The 20,932-nt window shown below is 43.4% G+C and overlaps 1 protein-coding gene across 1 annotated transcript in view; it reads right to left on the reverse strand.

Moving 5' to 3' along the window:
• Positions 1-774: 774 nt before the first annotated feature.
• The window catches only part of LOC141116662 (NACHT, LRR and PYD domains-containing protein 3-like), a 140,577-nt gene continuing 120,419 nt past the window's right edge, over positions 775-20,932 (reverse strand). Inside the window, exon 5 of the mRNA XM_073609055.1 lies at positions 775-2,483. Coding sequence (XP_073465156.1) covers positions 775-2,483 — 1,709 coding nt within the window. The remainder of the gene's footprint in view (positions 2,484-20,932) is intronic.

Raw genomic sequence — 20,932 nt, forward strand, 5'->3', positions numbered from 1 at the left:
TTGAATCACCATCACATTTTTTCGGATGAACATCCTTATTACCTATGAAAGGTGATATGTTTGATTATATGTTTGTATAATCACTGAAAATGCATATTTGATTATACGTTTGTTTAACCACAGAAAAGCGCATGGTTAATGACACTTAGCGCTGCATTTATTTATTTATCACATATATCTGTAGTGTTTACTTATCTCTCTTCAAAGCCCCGTGTCCAGTGTCTTTCTGCTGCTTCTTTATCAGCATGATAAATTCTGACAAGCTCTTTGACACAGGAGATAAAAGCAGCTGGAAATTTGTGTCGGTGCGAGTGCTATAAATAGATTAGCAGAGAGCTTGTCTATTCACATTACAGCTCTGCATGTTTCTTCCTTCCTCTGCCTATGTGGAGGGGGGTGTGTGCCTTTCCTCCAATCATCTCACACACAGTCTATGCCCAGATTCCACACCCAGTGCTGGAACAGGAAGAAAAAAAATATAACACAACGTTCACTTTCTGAACAGTGTATAAAGCTGGAGACAGCAGATAAACATGTACAACGTATGTAGGAGGATTTGTTTCATCTCTGTGTATCATCTGAGGCTGTTCCCTTCACTGGGTATATGTGAGGGTTTACATTCACTTTAAGTCTTATCTGATGTATTCAGATAAATAGATGTGTACAGTCTGCATATAACAGAAAACAAATCACACCGATAATTAGTCATTTCTCTGGAAAAAACACCTGAAAATACCAAATTATTACAGCAATGTGATTATTCAGATTAAATATTTACCCCAAACTCTTGATCTTGTGTAGAGCCGGTATAAGTTTCCTCAATCCTTCACTCTGAATATTACATGAATCTAGATATACTTCTGTCCCTCTGCAGGATTGAAGGATAAAAGACAGCACAGAGCAGTCCAGAGGGCTGAGGGGGACCTCAGAAAAGTCAACTTCGTTTGATCCAATACATTGTGCCACCAGAGCCTTATTCCTGCTCTCATAGAGATAGTAGAATACATTAAGAAGCTCTCTCTGGTCTTCTGTAGATTTGTCAGATCTTTGTTCTGGTATTTTCTTCTGGATCCAGGTGATGACATGTCTGGCAGCCTGAGTAGACAATTGTCCCACATGAGACTTTAACATGGATCTAGTAGAAGAGTCTGAGAGACCGCAGAGGAAACGGAGGAATATTTCGGCACGGCCGTCTTCGTAAGATTCAGTCTTATCAAGTGTTTTCTGTAATCTTTCAGGATTATTGTTCATAAAGTGGATTAAAGCAGCAAAAAACTCCTGAAGAATGAGATGTAAGAAGGTGTAATCCACATCGGGAGGCTGACCAGATTCCATCATGAAAGATGAAAAGACATGATTATCATTTCTCACACTGAATGACTCCAGATGACGATCATCAAATACAATCATGTGATTCATGATTCCATGTTCTGCCATCCACCCAATAGAGGTCAGCAGTTCCCGGGCAGTGTGACCACCATCTTTATTCTGGCTGTGATTGGCCAGAATGTTGGAGACAAAAGTCACAAAGAGTTGTGTCACGGTTTTGGGTAATGATGTCATCAGCTGATCAGTGATTGGTTGGGATCTGAAGCACATTGATAACACAGTACAGATGATCCAGCAGTATGATGGGATATAACAGAAAGTGTACAGTATGTCATTCTCCTCCACATAATGAAAAGCCTTCTCTGATAATTCCTCATTTCCAAAGAAATTATTGAAGAAGATCCGTCTGTCTCCATGGAGAAATCCCATGATCTCAGCTATTCTCTTGAAAACACTGGTATCCACTGATGACACTCTGGTTGGACGGCTGGTTATCAGTACAGAACAACCCTTAAGAAGACTTTGCCTCACCAAACTGACCACAATCTCACCAAAATGTGATCTCTGTTTTGGATTGGACAATTTACTTGATGAGAAATCCATTTGGTGAATACTTTCATCTAATCCATCAAATATAAACAGAAGTCTCTCTGGATCTTGTAAAATATCTCCAATCTGACTCTCCAGATATGGATATTGATGAAGAATCATCTCCTCCAAGCTGACCTCTCGCAGTCTATTAAGGTCCCGGAATCTGAAGAAGAGGAGAAAGGCAAATCTCTGGTAGTGTTTTCCGGTCACCCAGTCATAGACAAACTTCTGCATCAGTGTGGTCTTCCCTATTCCTGGCACTCCGCTCACCATTACTGCATGTGGTACACAATGTGACTGGGGGTTCCATCGGAACAGCTTGTTGGGGGAAATGTGTTCCAGTCTAGTTTGAGTTTTCTTCAAGCATTCCTCATGTTTTACCCCAGTCTGTATTATCTCATTCTGGGGACGTTCCCTGAACTGATCGGTGGAGACTACAATCAGATCCACATAACGATCATTGATGAGGAATCTTTGTGGTTCCAGGGTAGTTCCTGGAGGTCTATGCTCCACCAGAGTCTCAGTCTTCTCCATTAGATATTGTTTGTGCTTTTCCTGAATATCTGGAAATATAATGGAAATATTTTATGGATCAGGAGAAGACAAGAATGTTGATATCATTTTCTTCTGTATTGATCATAATATTAGTCTGGTTTTATCATTACTACATTTTCATGTGAAATGATTACAATACAGATTACTTTGTGTGGTCATCCATATTACTGGAGAACAGAGATTTATTTTCTCAGCAATATATAAACACTTTTTATCTTTATAAAGACATGACAAGTACAGAAAAATACCGGATATACTTGTCCCCTAAATACCTCTTATGACAGAGAACACACAGCCCTAGACAGTTCAGGTTTTCTATACTCTATTACCTGAAAACCATGAAAGAAAGGAAATGGCGATCACAGTGATAAATAAATATCTTGATTTGGTTACAGATATAAAATGATGTCTTTAGTGGAAAAACATAATAATAGATTTCCAAAATCAGTAACAAAAAACAATACAAAGCAATATAGAAAGTCCAATGTGACAGTTCCCAACACCAAATAAGAGCTTCAATATAGAGATATCTTCTAGTTCTTCTCACCACTGGTGATCAAAGGATAGATGGCAGTTTTCATGGGGCAGTTTTGATGGGGCAATTTGATAGGGCAGTTTTGATGATGGCAATTTTGATGGGGCAATTTGATGGGGCAGTTTTGATGGGGGGCAATTTGATTAGGCAGTTTTGATGGGGGCAATTTGATGGGGCAGTTTTGATGGGGCAGTTTTGATGGGACAATTTTGATGGGGGCAATTTGATGGGGCAGTATGATCGGGCAATTTTGATGGGGCAATTTGATGGGGCAGTTTTGATGGGGGGCAATTTGATTAGGCAGTTTTGATGGGGGCAATTTGATGGGGCAGTTTTGATGGGACAATTTTGATGGGGGCAATTTGATGGGGCAGTATGATGGGGCAATTTGATAGGGCAGTTTTGATGATGGCAATTTTGATGGGGCAATTTGATGGGGCAGTTTTGATGGGGGGCAATTTGATTAGGCAATTTTGATGATGGGGCAGTAAGATGGGGCAATTTGATGGGGCAGTTTTGATGGGGACAATTTTGATGGGGCAGTTTTGATGGGGCAATTTTAATGGGAGATTTTTGATGGTGGCAGTATGCTGGGGCAATTTGATGGGGGACATTTGATGGGGGCAGTTTTTTATGGGGCAGTTTTGATGGGAGCAGTATTATGGGGCAATTTTGATGGTGGCAATTTTGATGGGGCAGTATGATGGGGCAATTTTGATGGTGGCAGTATAATGGGGCAGTATGATGGGGCAATTTTGATTGTGGCAGTATGATGGGGCGGTTTTAATGGGGCAGTTTTGAAGGGGGCAGTATGATGGGGGCAGTATGATGGGGGCAGTATTATGAGGCAATTTTGATGGTGGCAATTTTGATGGGGCAGTATGATGGGGCAATTTTGATGGTGGCAGTATAATGGGGCAGTATGATGGGGCAATTTTGATTGTGGCAGTATGATGGGGCGGTTTTAATGGGGCAGTTTTGATGGGGGCAGTATGATGGGGGCAGTATGATGGGGGCAGTATGATGGGGGCAGTATGATGGGGCAATATGATGGGGCAGTTTTGATGGGGCAGTATGATGAGGGCAATTTTGATGGTGGCAGTATGATGGGGCAATTTTATGGGGGCAGTTTTGATTATGGGACAATTTTGATGGGGCAGTTTTGATGGGGCTATTTTGATGGTGGCAGTATCATGGGGCAGTTTTGATGGAGCAATTTTGATGGGGCCAATTTTGATGGGGCAGTATGATGGGGCAGTTTTGATGGGGCAGTAGGATGGGGAAGTTTAGATGGGGAAGTTTTTATGGGGCAATTTTGATAGTGGCAGTATGATGGAGCAATTTTATGAGGGCAGTTTTGATGATGGGGCAGTTTTGATGGGACAATTTTGATAGGGCAGTTTTGATGGGGCAAATTGATGGTGGCAGTATGATGGGGAAGTTTTATTGCAGCAAATTTGATGGGGCCAATTTTAATGGGGCAGTTTAGATGGGGCAATATGATGGGGCAGTTTTTATGGGGCAGTATGATGGGGGCAATTTAATGGTACAATTTTGATGGTGGCAGTACGATGGGGCAATCTTATGGAGGCAGTTTTGATGGGACAATTTTGATAGGGAAGTTTTGATGGGGGGCAGTATAATGGGGCAATTTTGATGGGGGCAATTTTGATGGTGGCAGTATGATGGGGCAGTTTTGATGGGGCAATTTTGATGGGGTCAATTTTGATGGGGTCAATTTTGATGGGGCAGTTTGACGGGGCAGTTTGATAGGGCAATTTGATGAGGCAGTATGATGGGGCAATTTGATGGGGGCAATTTTGATGGTGGCAGTATGATGGGCAATTTGATGGGATAATTTTGATGGGGCAGTTTTGATGGTGGCAGTATGATGGGGCAATTTTTATGGTGACAGTGTGATGGGGGCAGTATGATGGGGCAATTTTGATGGTGGCAGTATGCTGGGGCCGTTTTGATGGGGGCAATTTTTATGGTGGCAGTATGATGGGGCAATTTTGATGGGGGCAGTTTTGATGGTGGCAGTATGATGGGGCAGTTTTGACCGGGCGATTTTGAAGGGAGCAATTTTGACGGGGCAGTATGATGAGGGCAAGTTTGATGGGGGCAGTATGATTGTGCAGTTTTGATGGGGCAATTTTGATGGGGGCATTTTGGGGCAGCTCCTGCAAAAGGTAATTACTTTTTTAAAAGATGCTAATTGTAAATGATATCCCTTGTTTTTGTGCAGATTATATATATATATATATATATATATATATAATATACACACACACACACATAACAAGAGATTTTATCTATCTATCTATCTACATCTATATCTGAACAGAAACAAGGGATATCATTTACAACTAGCATCTTTTAAAAAGTAATTACCTTTTGCAGGAGCTTTTTGTATTTCTAGATTTATAATCTTTGGCAATTTTATGGGGGCAGTTTTGATGGGGACCTTAGTTTACAGCAAACCTTTACTAGAATACATTAAGCATGAGGATTATAGGAGGATTTATATCTAAAAAGTAAAATTTCGGCCGGAACACCACTTTAAGTTCAGTATTATGTACACTTTAACCCTTTCACTGCCAAGTCCATCTGCCATACGGACCTACAAAAGGGCCTGCAGATGGCCATGTCAGTACGGCATACAAACCTCTTTTCTCCCTCTCCTATAAGCTTATAGTCACTTCAATGACATAATCTTTTATCAGAATTGTTCAGAAGACTCTACTGAACAATTCTATAACTCTGATCAGTGGATTACAACCCGCTGATCAGAGTTATTAACCCCTAATGTGACCCCCCTCTATGCTGCCGCTTCCCTGTCCCCAGCCTCTCTACCTCCCGCACCTCCCTTCCACCTAAAACTACTCCCCCCACTCTCCTCTCCCCTTCAACCCCCTTCTCCCCTCCCCAGCACTGACCCCCCCACACCCGACCTGACCCCCCACATCTGATCCCCCGCAGCCACCATCATAATCCGGCATCCCTCCTCTGCCGCTCCCGCTGGCTTCAGGTGCCGCTGGGGGCTTGGGGGGTCCAGATGTGTCCCCCCATCACTCAGATAGCCCCCCAATACCGCCCCCACACACCTGATCCATCCCTACTCTGACTGCATCTCTCCCTCCCCTCCCGCTGCTTCTGCTCCGGAAAGCTGACAGGTTGGGGATCACGGCGGGGGGAGGGGGAGCGATAGGGGTGATGTTTGGGCTTAGGGGGGCTTGGTACACATGTGTTTACCATCCTCTAAGTGTGGCACCCTGGGCGCAGGCAGCGATCACTGTAATCGCTCCGATATGCCCACTGCAAGAAATATGCCCCGTACACACAGTCAGATTTTCTGACGGGAAATGTTCGATGGGAGCTTGTTGTCAGAAATTCCGACCGTGTGTCGGCTCCATCGGACATTTTCCATCGGAATTTCCGTCACACAAAATTTGAGATCTGGATCTCAAATTTTCCCACAAAATCCATTGTCGTAAATTCCGATCGTGTGTGCACAATTCCGACACACAAAGTTCCACACATGCTCAGAATCAAGCAGAAGAGCCACACTGGCTATTGAACTTCATTTTTCTTGGCTCGTCATATGTGTTGTACATCACCGCGTTGTTGACATTTGGAATTTCCGACATATGTGTGACCGTGTGTATGCAAGACACGTTTGAGCCAACATCCATCGGAAAAAATCAGATGGATTTTGTTGTCGGAATGTGCGATCAATGTGCGATCGTGTGTACAGGGCATAAGTCTTCTTAATGTTTTTTAAAGAAGATCTCTCTGGGTTGAGGACCCAACCTAGGTATTCCAGGTAGTTTATTGTGTTAGGGAAATTTGTCAGTAAGCTCTGCACACGGCCATATCTCCTGTGCTAATAAGCACCCATCTCCGTCTTAATGATATAACGTACAATTTGATCGTATGTCTCCCCTCTGGTTCCCCATTCCCCAGTAAACAGACCACAGATCACCACATTCTTACGTTCTCATCTCGGCATCTCTGCCTCTCTTTGCAATCCGCCTTGCTTTTATTTCCAAAATCACAAAAGCTATGACAAACAGGAAGTGATGGCTACAACAGCCAATCACTCCCTCAATACAAAATAAATTGAGAAATAAATCCATGGATTTTGTTGTCGGAATGTCCGATCGTGTGTACAGGGCATTACTATGTATCAGACTGTCAGTTTATGAATGAATGAATCTCTATACAGATTCCATTCAAGTAAAGTGATACAGAGAAAAGGACTATCTTCAGTTAAACCTCTGCTATCTCACCAAAGAACCCCCTCAAAAAAAAAAAAAAAAAAAAATATATATATATATATATATATATATATATATATATATATATATATATATATATTCTTTTTTTGTCATTTTAAAAAAGTAAAAATGTTAAAAAAAACAAACACATTAAGACCCCCAGGTCCTCCTGCACTTACCCCTCCATGTTGATGCCCCCCGCACTTACCCCTCCACGGTGATGCCCCCCACACTCACCCCTCCAAGGTGACGGTCCCCCCCCACACTCCCCCCTCCATGGTGATGCCCCCCCGCACTCATCCCTCCATGGTGACGGTCCCTCCCACACTCACCCCTCCACAAAGATGGTCCCTCCTGCACTCCCCCCTGCACGGTGATGGTCCCTCCTGCACTCACCCCTCCATGGGGATGCTCCCCACACTCACCCCTCCACAGTGATGCCCCCCTCACTCACCTCTCCACGGTGACGGTCCCCCCTGAACTCACCCCTCCACGGATACCTCAGCTTCTCCTTCTGGCTAACCTGATCCATCCTGATTGGCCAGGAGGAGAAGCCGGAAGATGAGGGGGTGGGTTTGGGGTGCAATGTTCTGCACCCGGAGCCCAACGTTTCAAGACAATTAGAGCCTCAGGCTCTAATCATGTGGCTTGAAAAAAAAACTCATACAAACATATGAGTCCGGCACCCTGCAGGGGGGTGGTGCCCCTAATAAACTGGCCTCTCTTGGTAAGACCCCTTTCATATGGAGCAGACTCTGTCAAGCAGATCTTCCTGCTCAGCGGGGGATCTTTCTGCTGATCTCTGCTGAGCAGGCTAATGCAGAGCAGACACGGACACAGCCTGCTGTTCTCTATGAGGCGGTCAGATGGAAACCGACTGCCTGTCCATTTCCATTGGATGCCATTCCATCTGATCTGCTACATTGATGGGGATTGGAATCCCCATCTGTCAGTTTTTAGTGGACTGGATCGGATACAGGCGGGTATAAACAGACACATGTCCAATTACATCAGTCTCTCCATAGAGAACAATGGGTGGTCTGATTTGGGCCGCCTGAAAAATGGACAGGCAGACCCAATCAGTGTGCTTGTGTGAAAGGGGCCTAAGGCCTTGTTCACACAGGGCATACACAGCGTACCTTTACAGGGATGAACAGGTGTTCTGTGCCTCTCTGTGCAGGCAGTCCCATTGATGTCATTTGGGATGTAGCAACTGCACCAACCGAGCCATTGCTCCCAATTTTACATCCATGTAGGTCCGCATGCATGTCCCTGAGCTCACACTGCCTGCATTCGGGGTCGTGTACCCACACGGATGTCAGATTGGGAACAGCAGCTATGCCTGTGCAGTCATTGCATCCCAACTGATATAAATGGGACTGCCTGTACGGGGATGCATGGAACACCTGTGGATCTCTGTGCGGGTAAACATAGCCCCCATGTGTTTATGTGCAATATTGATGATTTTAGTGTATTTTTAGTGATAATAGCGATATGATGAACATTTGCGCAATTATTGTGGGGCCTCAAAAATCTGTAGCATTTTTTTTATTCTACAGGTCATGTGTTTTTAGAAATTCTGAAAGCTGTAAGTGAAAAATGAAAACCTCCAGATTTCTTTCTCTTTTGGGTACGTTCAATTTTTACCATTTTGCAAACAGGCGCAATTTAAAATTTACAAAATATTTGTTATTTATTAACTCCATACAGGTTAAGCTTTTATATTTAGTAAGGATTTAGCAGGAATTTTGTAAACTTTGCTGTGTTTTTATCCGCTAATAAAGGTTTTAGTGTATTTTTTTCAAATATATTGCTTTGATAAACATTTGCACAAATACCGCGGCGTATAAAAAATCAGTAGCACCTTATTTTACTGATCATGTGCTAAGTGAAAAATAAGAAATGCAAAGGAAAAAGTGCAAAAATGGTCTGGCCACCTGAGTGTACAAAATGAAGCACAGGGCCTGGCAGCGAAAGGGTTAAAGTGACCTTGTGCTTAACTGAATCAGATAATGCATGTTTCCTGCAAAAAAGAGAGAATTTCTACCTTTCCACACTGTCAGATGGGTAAAGAGAAATTGCCCCTGTAGACTGCCGCAGGGGAGGACTGGGCAAGGGGCATTTCATACCAATCCAGGGCTAATGAGATATGATGGGCTGGTGGACCAAAGACTTTTTATACAAATGATCACAAGTAGTTGACTTTGAACCAGACTGGCTCCTTGCCACATTGAATATATTTTCCTTATATACCTCAATACCAACTGAGCCAGGATCAAGGTGGTGGAACACTTTCTGCAGAAATAAAACAGATCATCCATTACCCAGTGTATATATTCTGGAGGCCTGGGACTATCAATAATAAATACTTTCATTTTGAACACAGGTTGTTAAAACAAAGTAACCACTTCATGTCCTTAGGCCTTTTATAAATGGCCTACATTGAAGTGGGTATACCGTGTTACATCCCAGCATCATTTTTTTTAACTGGCGATTGTCTTTTTAGTAAAAGTATTTGGAATGGCTATACAGCTGCTGGATTACTTTTATAGGTGGGGAAGGGGGTCTCCCTCCTGCTACCACCTTTACCGGGCTCTGATCAGGGAATCCGGTAAAGATGTGACCAGCGGCATACAGCTCCGAGCACACAGAGAGAGGAGTGGGACATCAGAAGCAATGAGGATTTTGTCACTTCCAGTTCTGTTTTTCCTGGTTGGTTACCAGTCAGTGAAGCAGCCGTTCAGACCAATCTGTGTCTGATTACCTGCATTGGAGGCCAGAGAAGAGATATGGACAGGGCTTTTTTTCAGCGAGAACACGGGGAACGCAGTTCCGGCACCTCCAGCACTGAATGTATGTAATAGCATGGGGTGTGGGGTGTGCTGGAGGGTCTATTGATGTTGGCTGCTGGGCGATCTATTGTCACTGGTGGGGATCTGATTTTGTGTGAAGGTCTATTGTTGTTTATGGGGAATCTATTGTTGCTGGGTGGTCTTATGTTGCTGGAAGGGATCTACTATTGAGGGAGAGGTCTATTTTTACTGGCTGCTGGGAGATCTGTTGTTGCTGCTGGGGGGTCTAATGTTGCTTGGTTGGATATTTTGTTACTGGGTGTGATATTTTATTGTGCGTGGTTCACTGTTGCTGGAGGGAATCTATTGTTGTTGGGGTGGAGTCCATTGTTGCTGGGGGAGTCTATTGTTGTGTGGAGATCTATTGCTGGGATTCTATTCCTGGCTGCAGGGGATCTATTTTACTGCTTTTCTTTTTATCATTACCATGTTCCATATAAATGATTTAGCACCACAAAATGATACTTGGTTCTGTATTCTCTAAAAGGGACAGTACTGGTAGGTGGGTAGGGGGTGGAATCAAGGAATGGTGGTCAGAGGTGGGTAGGGGGCAGAGACAAGGGGTGACTCAGACAGGGGGGAGTTCCTGCACCTATTCTCCAAGAGAAAAACCCCTGGATATGGGGTCTAATAGATCTCTCCATAAAGAAAACCTGCCATGGCCCACGCTATCACAAGGTATGTTGTTCATCCCTTGTGAAAGCAATAAAGTTGATAAAAAAAATAATGTAAGTACAGTGTTAAAAAAAAAGAAATAAAATATATAATCAAATATAAAAAAATTGTTTTTAAAGAACCCCGTCCCCCTGTGCTCACATGTAAAGGCACACATGTGCACACATTCCCGCACACATATATGTAAACATCAATTTCACCACACATGTGAGGTATTGCCACCAATGTCAGAGTGAGATCAATAATTCTAACACCAGACCTCCTATGTAACTCTAAACTGGTAACCTTTACAGGCGTTTAAAGTGTCACCTATGGAGATTTTTAGGTACCGTAGTTTGGCATTGTTCCACGGGTGTACGCAATTTTAAAGTGCGTCATGTTTGGTATCTATTTACGCAGCGTAACATAACCTTTTATACTTTACCAAGCAATTGGGTATTATATTTTGTTTTTGCACATTAAAATTCATTAAAATGTATTTTATCCAAAAAAAATGCAATTGAAATACTGCTGCGCAAATATTATGTGACATAGAAATATGCAACACCCACCATTTTATTCTTTAGGGCCTCTGCTTAAAAATATATAATGTTTGGAGGTTCTAAGTAATTTTTTAGCAAAAAATTATGATTTTTTTTCATGTAGGAGAGAAATATAATTGGCCAGAACTGGAAATGGTTAAAGGCACAGCTATGGGCGGTTCTGCTGTATCAGCGTTTATTCATTTATTTGTGGGGTTTTTATAAGAACATTTAATCTGTTCTTCTGCTCTATTTACATCATTGTCTATATGTGGGTACACTATATATGTAGATGATGTGTTTGTCATTGCTCTCTGAATGTGTAACCTTTTTGAATGGTATTTTCAATGATGCCGTATTCAGCCCTGACATTTCACACACAGTATTACCTTTCTTATGCCCCGTACACACGGTCGGACATTGATCGGACATTCCGACAACAAAATCCATGGATTTTTTTCGAAGGATGTTGGCTCAAACTTGTCTTGCATACACACGGTCACACAAAGTTGTCGGAAAATTCGATCGTTCTGAACGCGGTGATGTAAAACGCGTACGTCGGGACTATAAACAGGGCAATAGCCAATAGCTTTCGTCTCTTAATTTATTCTGAGCATGCGTGGCACTTTGTCCGTCAGATTTGTCTACATACGATCGGAATTTAAAGGATCAGATTTTGTTGTCGGAAAATGTTATAGCATGTTCTCAAACTTTGTGTGTCGGAAATTCCGATGGAAAAAGTCCGATTGAGCCCACACACGGACAAAATTTCCGACAACAAGCTCCGATCGCACATATTCCATCAGAATGTCCGACCGTGTGTACAGGGCATTAGCGTAAATGATCAAAAACTGAACAGCTGACTTTACACAAATCCTAATGACAGAAACCCCATAATTCACTATAAAAGTGCTCCTCCTGAATACCTCATCCAAGGTCTCTCTGTTACAGTTCCTTAAGCCTTGTACACACGGTTCCATTGTTGGAAGCGGATTGTCTGTTGACAGACTGTTGTCCTAAATTCTTACCATTAGTATGCTCCTTTAGACAATTGTTTTCAATTTTCAGCCAACAAATGTTGGATGACAGGCTAGTAAATTTTCGGCAGATGAAATTAGCAGAAGGGGCCCAAAGGGTGGCGCTCAAGAGTTGAAATTCCTCGTAGTACATCACTACGTTCGTGTTTGTGGCACGACAATTGTGTAATGTTAGTATGCAAGACAAGATCCTGGCACACACCCTTTTGACAAAAATCAGATGCTCGGTTGGCCAACAATCATACTGTGTGTACGAGGCTCAAGAGTGAAAGCATGGCAGGGGTATGTGTGGGGGTGATTGGCACTTATTGGGGTGTGTGGAAATGATTGGGCAGCCACACAGTCATCAGATCACTTCCATCTGACCAATAACATCTGGTTTGTCAGATTTACACACACCCCTGGGGCTATAGCCACTGAAGTTTGTGTAAACCCCCCACTGCCATGGCTCAGTGGTGTTGCTAGGGGGTGCGGGGGTGCAGTCCACACCCGGGTGACACCTGCTAGAGAGGTGACACCATTCAAACTCTCCCGAGGGTGAGTATACCCTTGTTTTTTTTTTTCAGCTGTCCCGGCCGGAACATCTCCAGTTCCGCAGCTGCGCTGCTCTGTGTCCTTCTTCCTCCTCCTACTTCCCTGCTACTGAGCCTGTCACATGTGTCACTATCTCTGCCTGGGTGGTGTGGCTGCAAACTGTTCTCTCCATTCCAGCTAATGCCCGGGACATGTGTAATACAGTTTACCTAGCTGCCCGCCATGCCCTGGCCCCGAGCTGGTGCTGTAACGGGTGGGAGGGTGTCAGCTTGCATTGAGGGGGTAACCACCGCCAGCCCGAGGTGAGGTGGGGGGTTGCCATGGTGTCGGCATGCCACCCAGTTACACCTGAGAGCTAGTGTGGGACAGGGAGGAGTGTATATGTCTAGTTCCCTGTGCTGGTATGATAACCGAGGGAGGGGGGTTGGGAGCTGGACACAGATATATATATATATATGCTGGGGGTTCTATGGGAGGGGGGAGGGGGGACTACTAGCACAAGTGGAGAGGGGGTCTGCAATGAGGGGGTCTATGCTGATGGACAGGGGGTTTGCACTGAGGGGGATATATGCTTATGGAGGGTTTGTCTATGCTTATGGAGGTGTGGTCTATGCTTATGGAGGGGGGTCTGCACTGAGGGGGATCTATGCTTATGGAGGGAGGTTTTCACTGAGGAGGGTCTATGCTAATGGGGGGGTCTGCACAGAGGGGGTCTATGCTGATGGGGGGTCTGCACTTAGGGGGGTCTATGCTGATGGGGGCCTGCACTGAGGGGGATGTCTATACTGATGGAGGGGGTCTGTACTTAATGGAGGGAGTTATACTGAGGAAAGGGAGTCTGTACCTGGGTGGTATGTACTTAATGGGGGGTTATACTGAGGAAAGGGGGGTCTATACTTAATGGAGGGGGTCTGTACTGAAGGGGGCTATAGTTGGCTGAGGGGGTGACCAATTTTTTTGCACTGGGTGACACCAACCCTAATGACGCCACTGCCATGTCTATAATATATATTGTGGTGATGGTAAAAAGGTTAGAGTCTGATTGTGTGTCTTGGGCCCTGGACCTGATTTTTCTTGGTTGTTTAAAAGAAGAGTATGGGTTTCCTTTTTTCTGCTTAATCCTAATCCTTATGAGCTGCTAGTATCTACTCTGTAAAGGAGTACAGGGGGTGGGGATGATGGGACTGTTTAGGAGTACTGGGGATGGGGATGAACGGCACTGTATAGGAGTACAGGGAATGGGGATGATGGGACTGTATAAGAGTACAGGGGATGGGGATGATGATACTGTATAGGAGCATTGGGGATGATGGGACTGTATAGGACCACAGGGGATGGGGATGACGGGACTCTATAGGAATACAGGGGATGGGGGTGATAGGACTGTACAGGAAATCAGGGAATGGGGATGACAGGACTGTATAGGAGTACAGGGGATTGGGGGATTTTGATGACATCAGTGGAGGTGGTGATGGGGGGATAGGGATGACATCCGTGGTGGTGGTGGTGATGGGGGATAGGGATGACATCAGTGGTGGTGGGGATGGGGGATAATATAGAGAAAGTACTAATGCGCTACCAAAAATCAAGTGTATTGATAACAGATAAGGTGCTAATTATAAAGTGCATGATATAAAGTGCTTAATGAGGCAAAAAAGCAGCTAAACTTCTGTAGTGTTGCCAACACCCCTAGGTATGTTTAAATATGATGAAGTAGCCCTAATTAATAAAACACATCACTAAAGTGCTAAATATGTAAAAAAAAAATAATATGAATCAAGGGATCTCTCAAATACTCCGCATAGAGACACATATGTGTGTGTTCAATATCCTGTAAAGTGCATCACATCCAAGTAATTAACAACTAAACATTAGTGCAATAAAGTCCAATAAAGTGCATCTAAAAAAAAAAAAAAAAAAAAAAAAAAAACTTGAAAAAAAATAATTTTGTGGGAATAATCAATTTAAAATAAAAAAGCAACCAAAAGGAATCTTGTGATTCAGAGAGGTGGTCAGTCCCATATTCAGAGTTTAGACAAAGGTGATCCTATGTAGACAAATAGAGATGAGTGGGAAAGGGAAGGATGTGGGAGTCCAATTTACAGATGTAAGATGGTATTGATAGCATTCTGCAATCCTCCCCCAATAGTGCTAGCACCTCACCTTATGGATAGACCCCAAATGGTCTTGATTGGCTGACCAACATATATAGCAATTAAACACACCAAATAAAATCATTGAATCACAAAGTGTGTAAAAACTAGACTTGAAAAGACTAGAATAATGAAGATAGAACAAAGAGTACAATATGAGGAAAAAGGTATACATAATAAAGACCCCCACTGGAGGTGACTGTGGGATAGGGATGACATCAGTGGCAGAGGGATGACATCAGTGGCAGAGGGATGGCGGTGGGGGATGGGATCAGTGACAGAGGGATGATTTTTTATATAAAATAAGCCCTGGTTCACACTGACAGCGAGGATGAAATCATACAAGTTCAGCTGAACTCGCACAATTTCATTCCTGCATGTCAGTCCCGACTTTGAAGGCGATTTCAGAGACATCTGTGCGGGTTGCTGCACAAATGTCAATGGAAATCGCACCCTGAAGTCGCCAAAAGTAGTACAGAAACTATTTTTGCTGATCAATGCGTCACCACAAATGCGGCATCGCACCAATATGGACGGTGCCATTGCCGCTGATTTGGCATGTGATTTGACATGTCATATCTCTAAACAGGAATATTTCACTTTAGATGTGGGGGAGTGGTCAGTTTCCCTCTCCCCTGCACACCTCCTATGTACTGGACATGAGAAGTGTTCAGTGACTCTCTTCCCCCATCATATGGAGGAGACACTGACACAGACTTTGATCTCCGCAGAGTGAGGGGAAGGGGGGAGGGAATTCGTAGGACACAGGAACATCAAAGCCCACTGAAGGAGGTGTTGGAGGCTTGCTGCTGGGAGGTGAGAACACTTCACTGCTTGTGTCATGCTGCCTCTGCTTCCAGGTTTTCGCTGGGGACACGCTGCCATGGAAACAGAGGCATGTGAAGAACGTGCTCGCTCTAGATAGCAGCTTGGGTGTTCACCTCTTCACCAAACACACCCACACATCCAAGAGAATGAGGGACTGAAGGAGGGGCTGGATTGAGGAGCAGTATCCACCCCCTGGAAACGTTTGAACTGAGAGAGAACGTTAGGGGCTGATTCTGGACTCTTCAAAAGACTGTACTGCAAAAACTAAAGGACTGAGGAAAGAAAGAAATGCAATGCAGGTATGAGGGTAACCTGTACTACCTATTTTAGAATCCCCATACTTCTCCTTTGAAAAATATATTTTTGTTCATTTAGCAGATTCTACTTAACCACTTCAGCCCTGGAAGATTTGGCTGCTCAATGACCAGGCCATTTTTTGCGATACGGCACTGCGTCGCTTTAACTGACAATTGCGCGGTCATGCAAAGCTGTACCCAAACAAAATTGACGTCCTTTTTTTCTCACAAATAGAGTTTTCTTTTGATGGTATTTGATCATCTCTGCGTTTTTTTATTTTTTGAGCTTTAAACAAAAGAGCGACAATTTTGAAAATAACACAATATCTTTTACTTTTTGCTATAATAAATATCCCACATTTTTTTTCAAAAAAACTAATTTTTTCCTCACTTTAGGCGAATATGTATTCTTCTACATATTTTTTGGTAAAAAAATTGCAATAAGAGTATATTGACTGGTTTGCGTAAAAGTTATAGCATCTACAAAATAGGGGATAGATTTATAGCATTATTATTATTATTTTTTTTTACTAGTAATGGCGGCGATATGCGATTTTTATCAGGACTGTGATATTGCGGTGCACAAATTAGACACTTTTGACACATTTTTGGGACCATTGACAATTATACAGCAATCAGTGCTATAAAAATGCACTGATTACTGTATAGATGTCACTGGCAGGGAAGGTGTTAACACTAGGGGGTGATCAAGGGGTTAACTGTGCTCCCTCACTGTGTTCTAACTGTAGTGGGATGGGACTGTCTACTTGGTATGAACACATGATCTGTCTCTACTCCCCTGAAAGAACTGGGATTTGTGTGTTTACACACACAGATCCTGGTTCTCGCTCTGTCACGAGCAATCACGGGTGCCTGGTGTTTATTGCACCCACCTGGCACTCAAATCGGCTCTGGGCACACGCTGCGGGCATGCCCCTAGTGGCCAAAAGGAAAAGCAACGTAGTCGCTGTTGACTGAGAGCAGAGCTAGCAGTCGGCGTGCTGTCGCTGGTCAAACTGGGGTTACATGACTGTTGATAGACGATCTCCACATGACAAAATACCAGGAAAAGAAAAGGAAAAAAATAAGAAAGCTATAAGACCACAAGTCCCAGCATAAAACAATACAACCATACTGCTGGCACTCGGCACAATGACCAGAGGCCTATAGTAGAGAAGGGGTTTTAAGTCCAGGGAAGACTGTCCTTAGGAGGTGTGATGATTTAACACCAATAATAGGCAGACAGCAAGAGCTTTAACATGAGCCTGGTATTTATTCAACAGCATCCATCTTACAGAACTCTCCACAGTTCCCTGCCCCCAGATCACATGACCAAAACTATTAACGGTTTCTTAACATGCATAAGGAACTAGCATAACAATTGAACTTGAATTATAACATAAAGCATACACATCATTACATCTTCCCTCTCAAGTATGAAGCAATTAATATGAGACAAAGTCCCTCCATATCTTTGGTTTAATAGCTCGACCATAGCGAGAGAAAGTAATCGCTGGCTCATCATCTGTAGGATTGGTGTCCAGTTGAGAGTCACTCCCAGGATTATCACATGCTGATACGTTTATGCTGTCCTTGGTATCCTCAGTAGACTCAATATCCGTGTTTAGGACATCTGTGCCACTATGAGCTTGTTCTTTATCTCCATTTTCACCCGGTTCTACTAATGATGTATCCGCAGCAGTGTCTGGATGAAAATGACGCCTGTTTGGTATCAGTTTCTGTCCACACTTGGTCTCAATTATATATGATTTTGGTGAATTGGCTTCTTTGACAATTCGAGCAGGTTCCCATGTAGTCCCAGTGACTCTGTGTCGCACAGCTTGCCCAGCAGAGAGTGGACGAAGGGATTTTGTAGATTTATCAAAATACAGTTTTTGCCTTTTCATGTTTATGATCCTCTGAGCTGTTACTCGATCCTGTGGAATAGACTGAGGCAGCAATTTCGGTGGTGCAATAGGCACTGTGGTCCTCAGTGTTCTACCCATTAGCAGCTGTGCAGGTGAGCATAAACCTTCAATAGGTGTTGCACGATAGTTTAACAGTTCTAGGTACACATCCTGCCCTGATGATTGCACTTTCAGTATAATGGATTTGGCTATGCCAACATACTTCTCTGCTAGACCATTGGCCTGTGGGTGATAGGGGCTTGTGGGTTTGTGCCCGATTCCCCATCACACAGGAATCACTGGAACTCAGAACATGAGAATTGTGGCCCATTATCAGATACAAGTTCTTCACACACTCCATGTCTTGAAAGTATTGTTTTGAAAGCCCATATGACTGTTGATGCTTTTAAATTTCTCAGCTGCACTAGCTCAAAGTATTTGCTGTAGTAATCTACTACTATCAGGTAATGGTTGTCCTCAAAATGAAAAATATCTGTAGCCAGTCTCTGCAATGCCAATGAAGGAGCATTCCACAGTGTAAGAGGTTCCTTTGCATTGTGTTTTTGAAATGTCTGGCAGGTTTCACACTTCTTCACAAGTATCTCAATGTCAAAGTCCAAATTAGGCCAGTAGACCAACTCTCGCGCTCTGCGCTTACACAGAGTGATGCCCAAATGCCCCTGGTGGATTTGTTTCAGTATTTCTGCCTGCTGTGACTTAGGAATGAGAATATGGTCACCCATAAATATGATATCCAAATGAATGTATAGCTCATCTTTCATAGGCCAGAATCCCTGTAGTTCAGGACACAGCTTCTTTTGTTTTTCTGGCCAGCCATTGCACATGACACAAGTTAGTTTTTCTAGGACTTTATCCTGTTTGGTGTCTTGTCTTATCTTCTCCAGCCGTACATTCGATATTGGAATGTTCGCTAGTACTTTATGTACCTGTTCTTCCAACTCAGGATCATCCCGTGTTTCATGTCCTTCTAGAAACACCCTAGACAGGGTATCTGCCCTGGGAATTTCCTTTCCAGGCTTATACTTTACTGTGAGATCATACTGCTGTAATTTCATAACCATCCGCTGCAGACATGGAGGTGTAGAAGCCAGTGATTTCTGTAGGATGTACTGCAATGGCTTGTGGTCTGTGTCCACAACTACCGGGCAACCATATATGTACTGGTGAAATTTCTCACATCCATTCACAATAGCCAGCATCTCTTTCTCAATTTGGGCATAATTGGCTTGTGTTGTGGTTAATGCTCGTGAAGCATATGCCACAGGATGTCCTTGTTGAGTCAGTACAGCACCTAACCCAAACAGGGATACATCCACTTGAAGTATAGTGTCACAGTTTACATCAAAATATTTCAGCATTGGCCCTGGATGTTTAGTGATCAGTTTTGCACTTTGTCGAAAGTCTTTTCCATGTTTGCATCCCAACACCAAACAGCATCCTTCTGTAGCAGTGTATGTAGCGGTGCTATCTGTTGAGCAAGGCCCTGAGAGAATTTGGATAGATAGTTGAAAATACCTAGTGATGTCTCCAGCTCCTTTCTGGAGGTTGGGGCCTTCATGTTAAGAACTGCTGCTTCTTTGGATCAGGCTTCAAGCCCTCTTTGGTTAGTAGGTGTCCAAAATATGTAACTTCTACCCCAATTTGCATTTTGTTTGGATTGAGTGTAAGATTCTTCTCACGACACCGATTAAGCAAAGCAGTAAGGTTTTTCTCATGTTCCATTTGATCCTTTCCATAGACCAGCAAATCATCAACTATTACTTGAACACCCTGTAGACCAGCGATCAATTTTTGTGATTTCTTTTGAAATATTTCCTGTGCAGATGCTATGCCGAAAGGTACCCTTGTGAAACGCCATCTACCCAAAGGGGAGCTAAAAGTGGTCAAGTAACTGCTGGCTTCATCAAGACGCAATTGCCAGTAACCCGAATGGGTGTCTAGTACACTAAATACTGTTGCTCCTACTAGCTTGTGTACTATATCCTCTATGGTGGTGAGTTTGTAGTGTTCTCTCATTATGACTTTATTCAAATCACGTGGGTCAATGCATATACGAATTGCACCTGTGTTCTTCTTCTCCACCACAACCATAGAACTGAGCCATTCCGATGGTTCTGTGACCTTTTTTACTACTCCCAGCTTCTCCATCCTAGTGAGTTCTTGTCTGACTTTATTCACAAGAGTTAAAGGTATTCTCCTTGGGGCATGAATGACAGGCTGTGTACCCTCTTTTATACGTATGCGGCTTACACCCGGGAGGCACCCCAGCCCCTTGAATAGATCACAGTACTCACGTTTAATGTTAGCCTCTATCAGACCTCTGTGCCCACCATCCACAGTCATTATGATCTTCACAAGTCCAATCTCTTTACTTGTTCTGAGACCTAGCACGGCTGGCGCTTGTGTTTCTATCACAAACAATTGTAAAACCTTTTCAGATCCCTTGTATGAACATTTTGCATGACCCATTACTTTCAGCTTTTCACCACCATATCCCATTAGTTTCTGTAGTTCCTATGTCTCTAAGGGGGATTCATTACTGAGGTGTTCCAGGTATATGTGGCTTGGCACACAATTTACTTGTGCTCCTGTATCTATTTTGAATGTGGAGTTTTGTTAGCCCCTATCTGTAAAGTTACAGTTGCTTCATCTACAGACTGATGTGTTTTTTGTACTGCTGCAAGATATATTGGGGTGCAGTCTGAGTCTGACCCTGCATTGTCATCATTGTCCTCTATGGCGTTTCCGGTTTGTGAAGACAGTTTACACACCCTGGCAAAATGTCCTCTTTTCTTGCATGTATTGCATATCTGCCCCC

Source organism: Aquarana catesbeiana, linkage group LG13 (assembly GCF_042186555.1).
Source record: "Aquarana catesbeiana isolate 2022-GZ linkage group LG13, ASM4218655v1, whole genome shotgun sequence".
Lineage (NCBI taxonomy): Eukaryota > Metazoa > Chordata > Amphibia > Anura > Ranidae > Aquarana > Aquarana catesbeiana.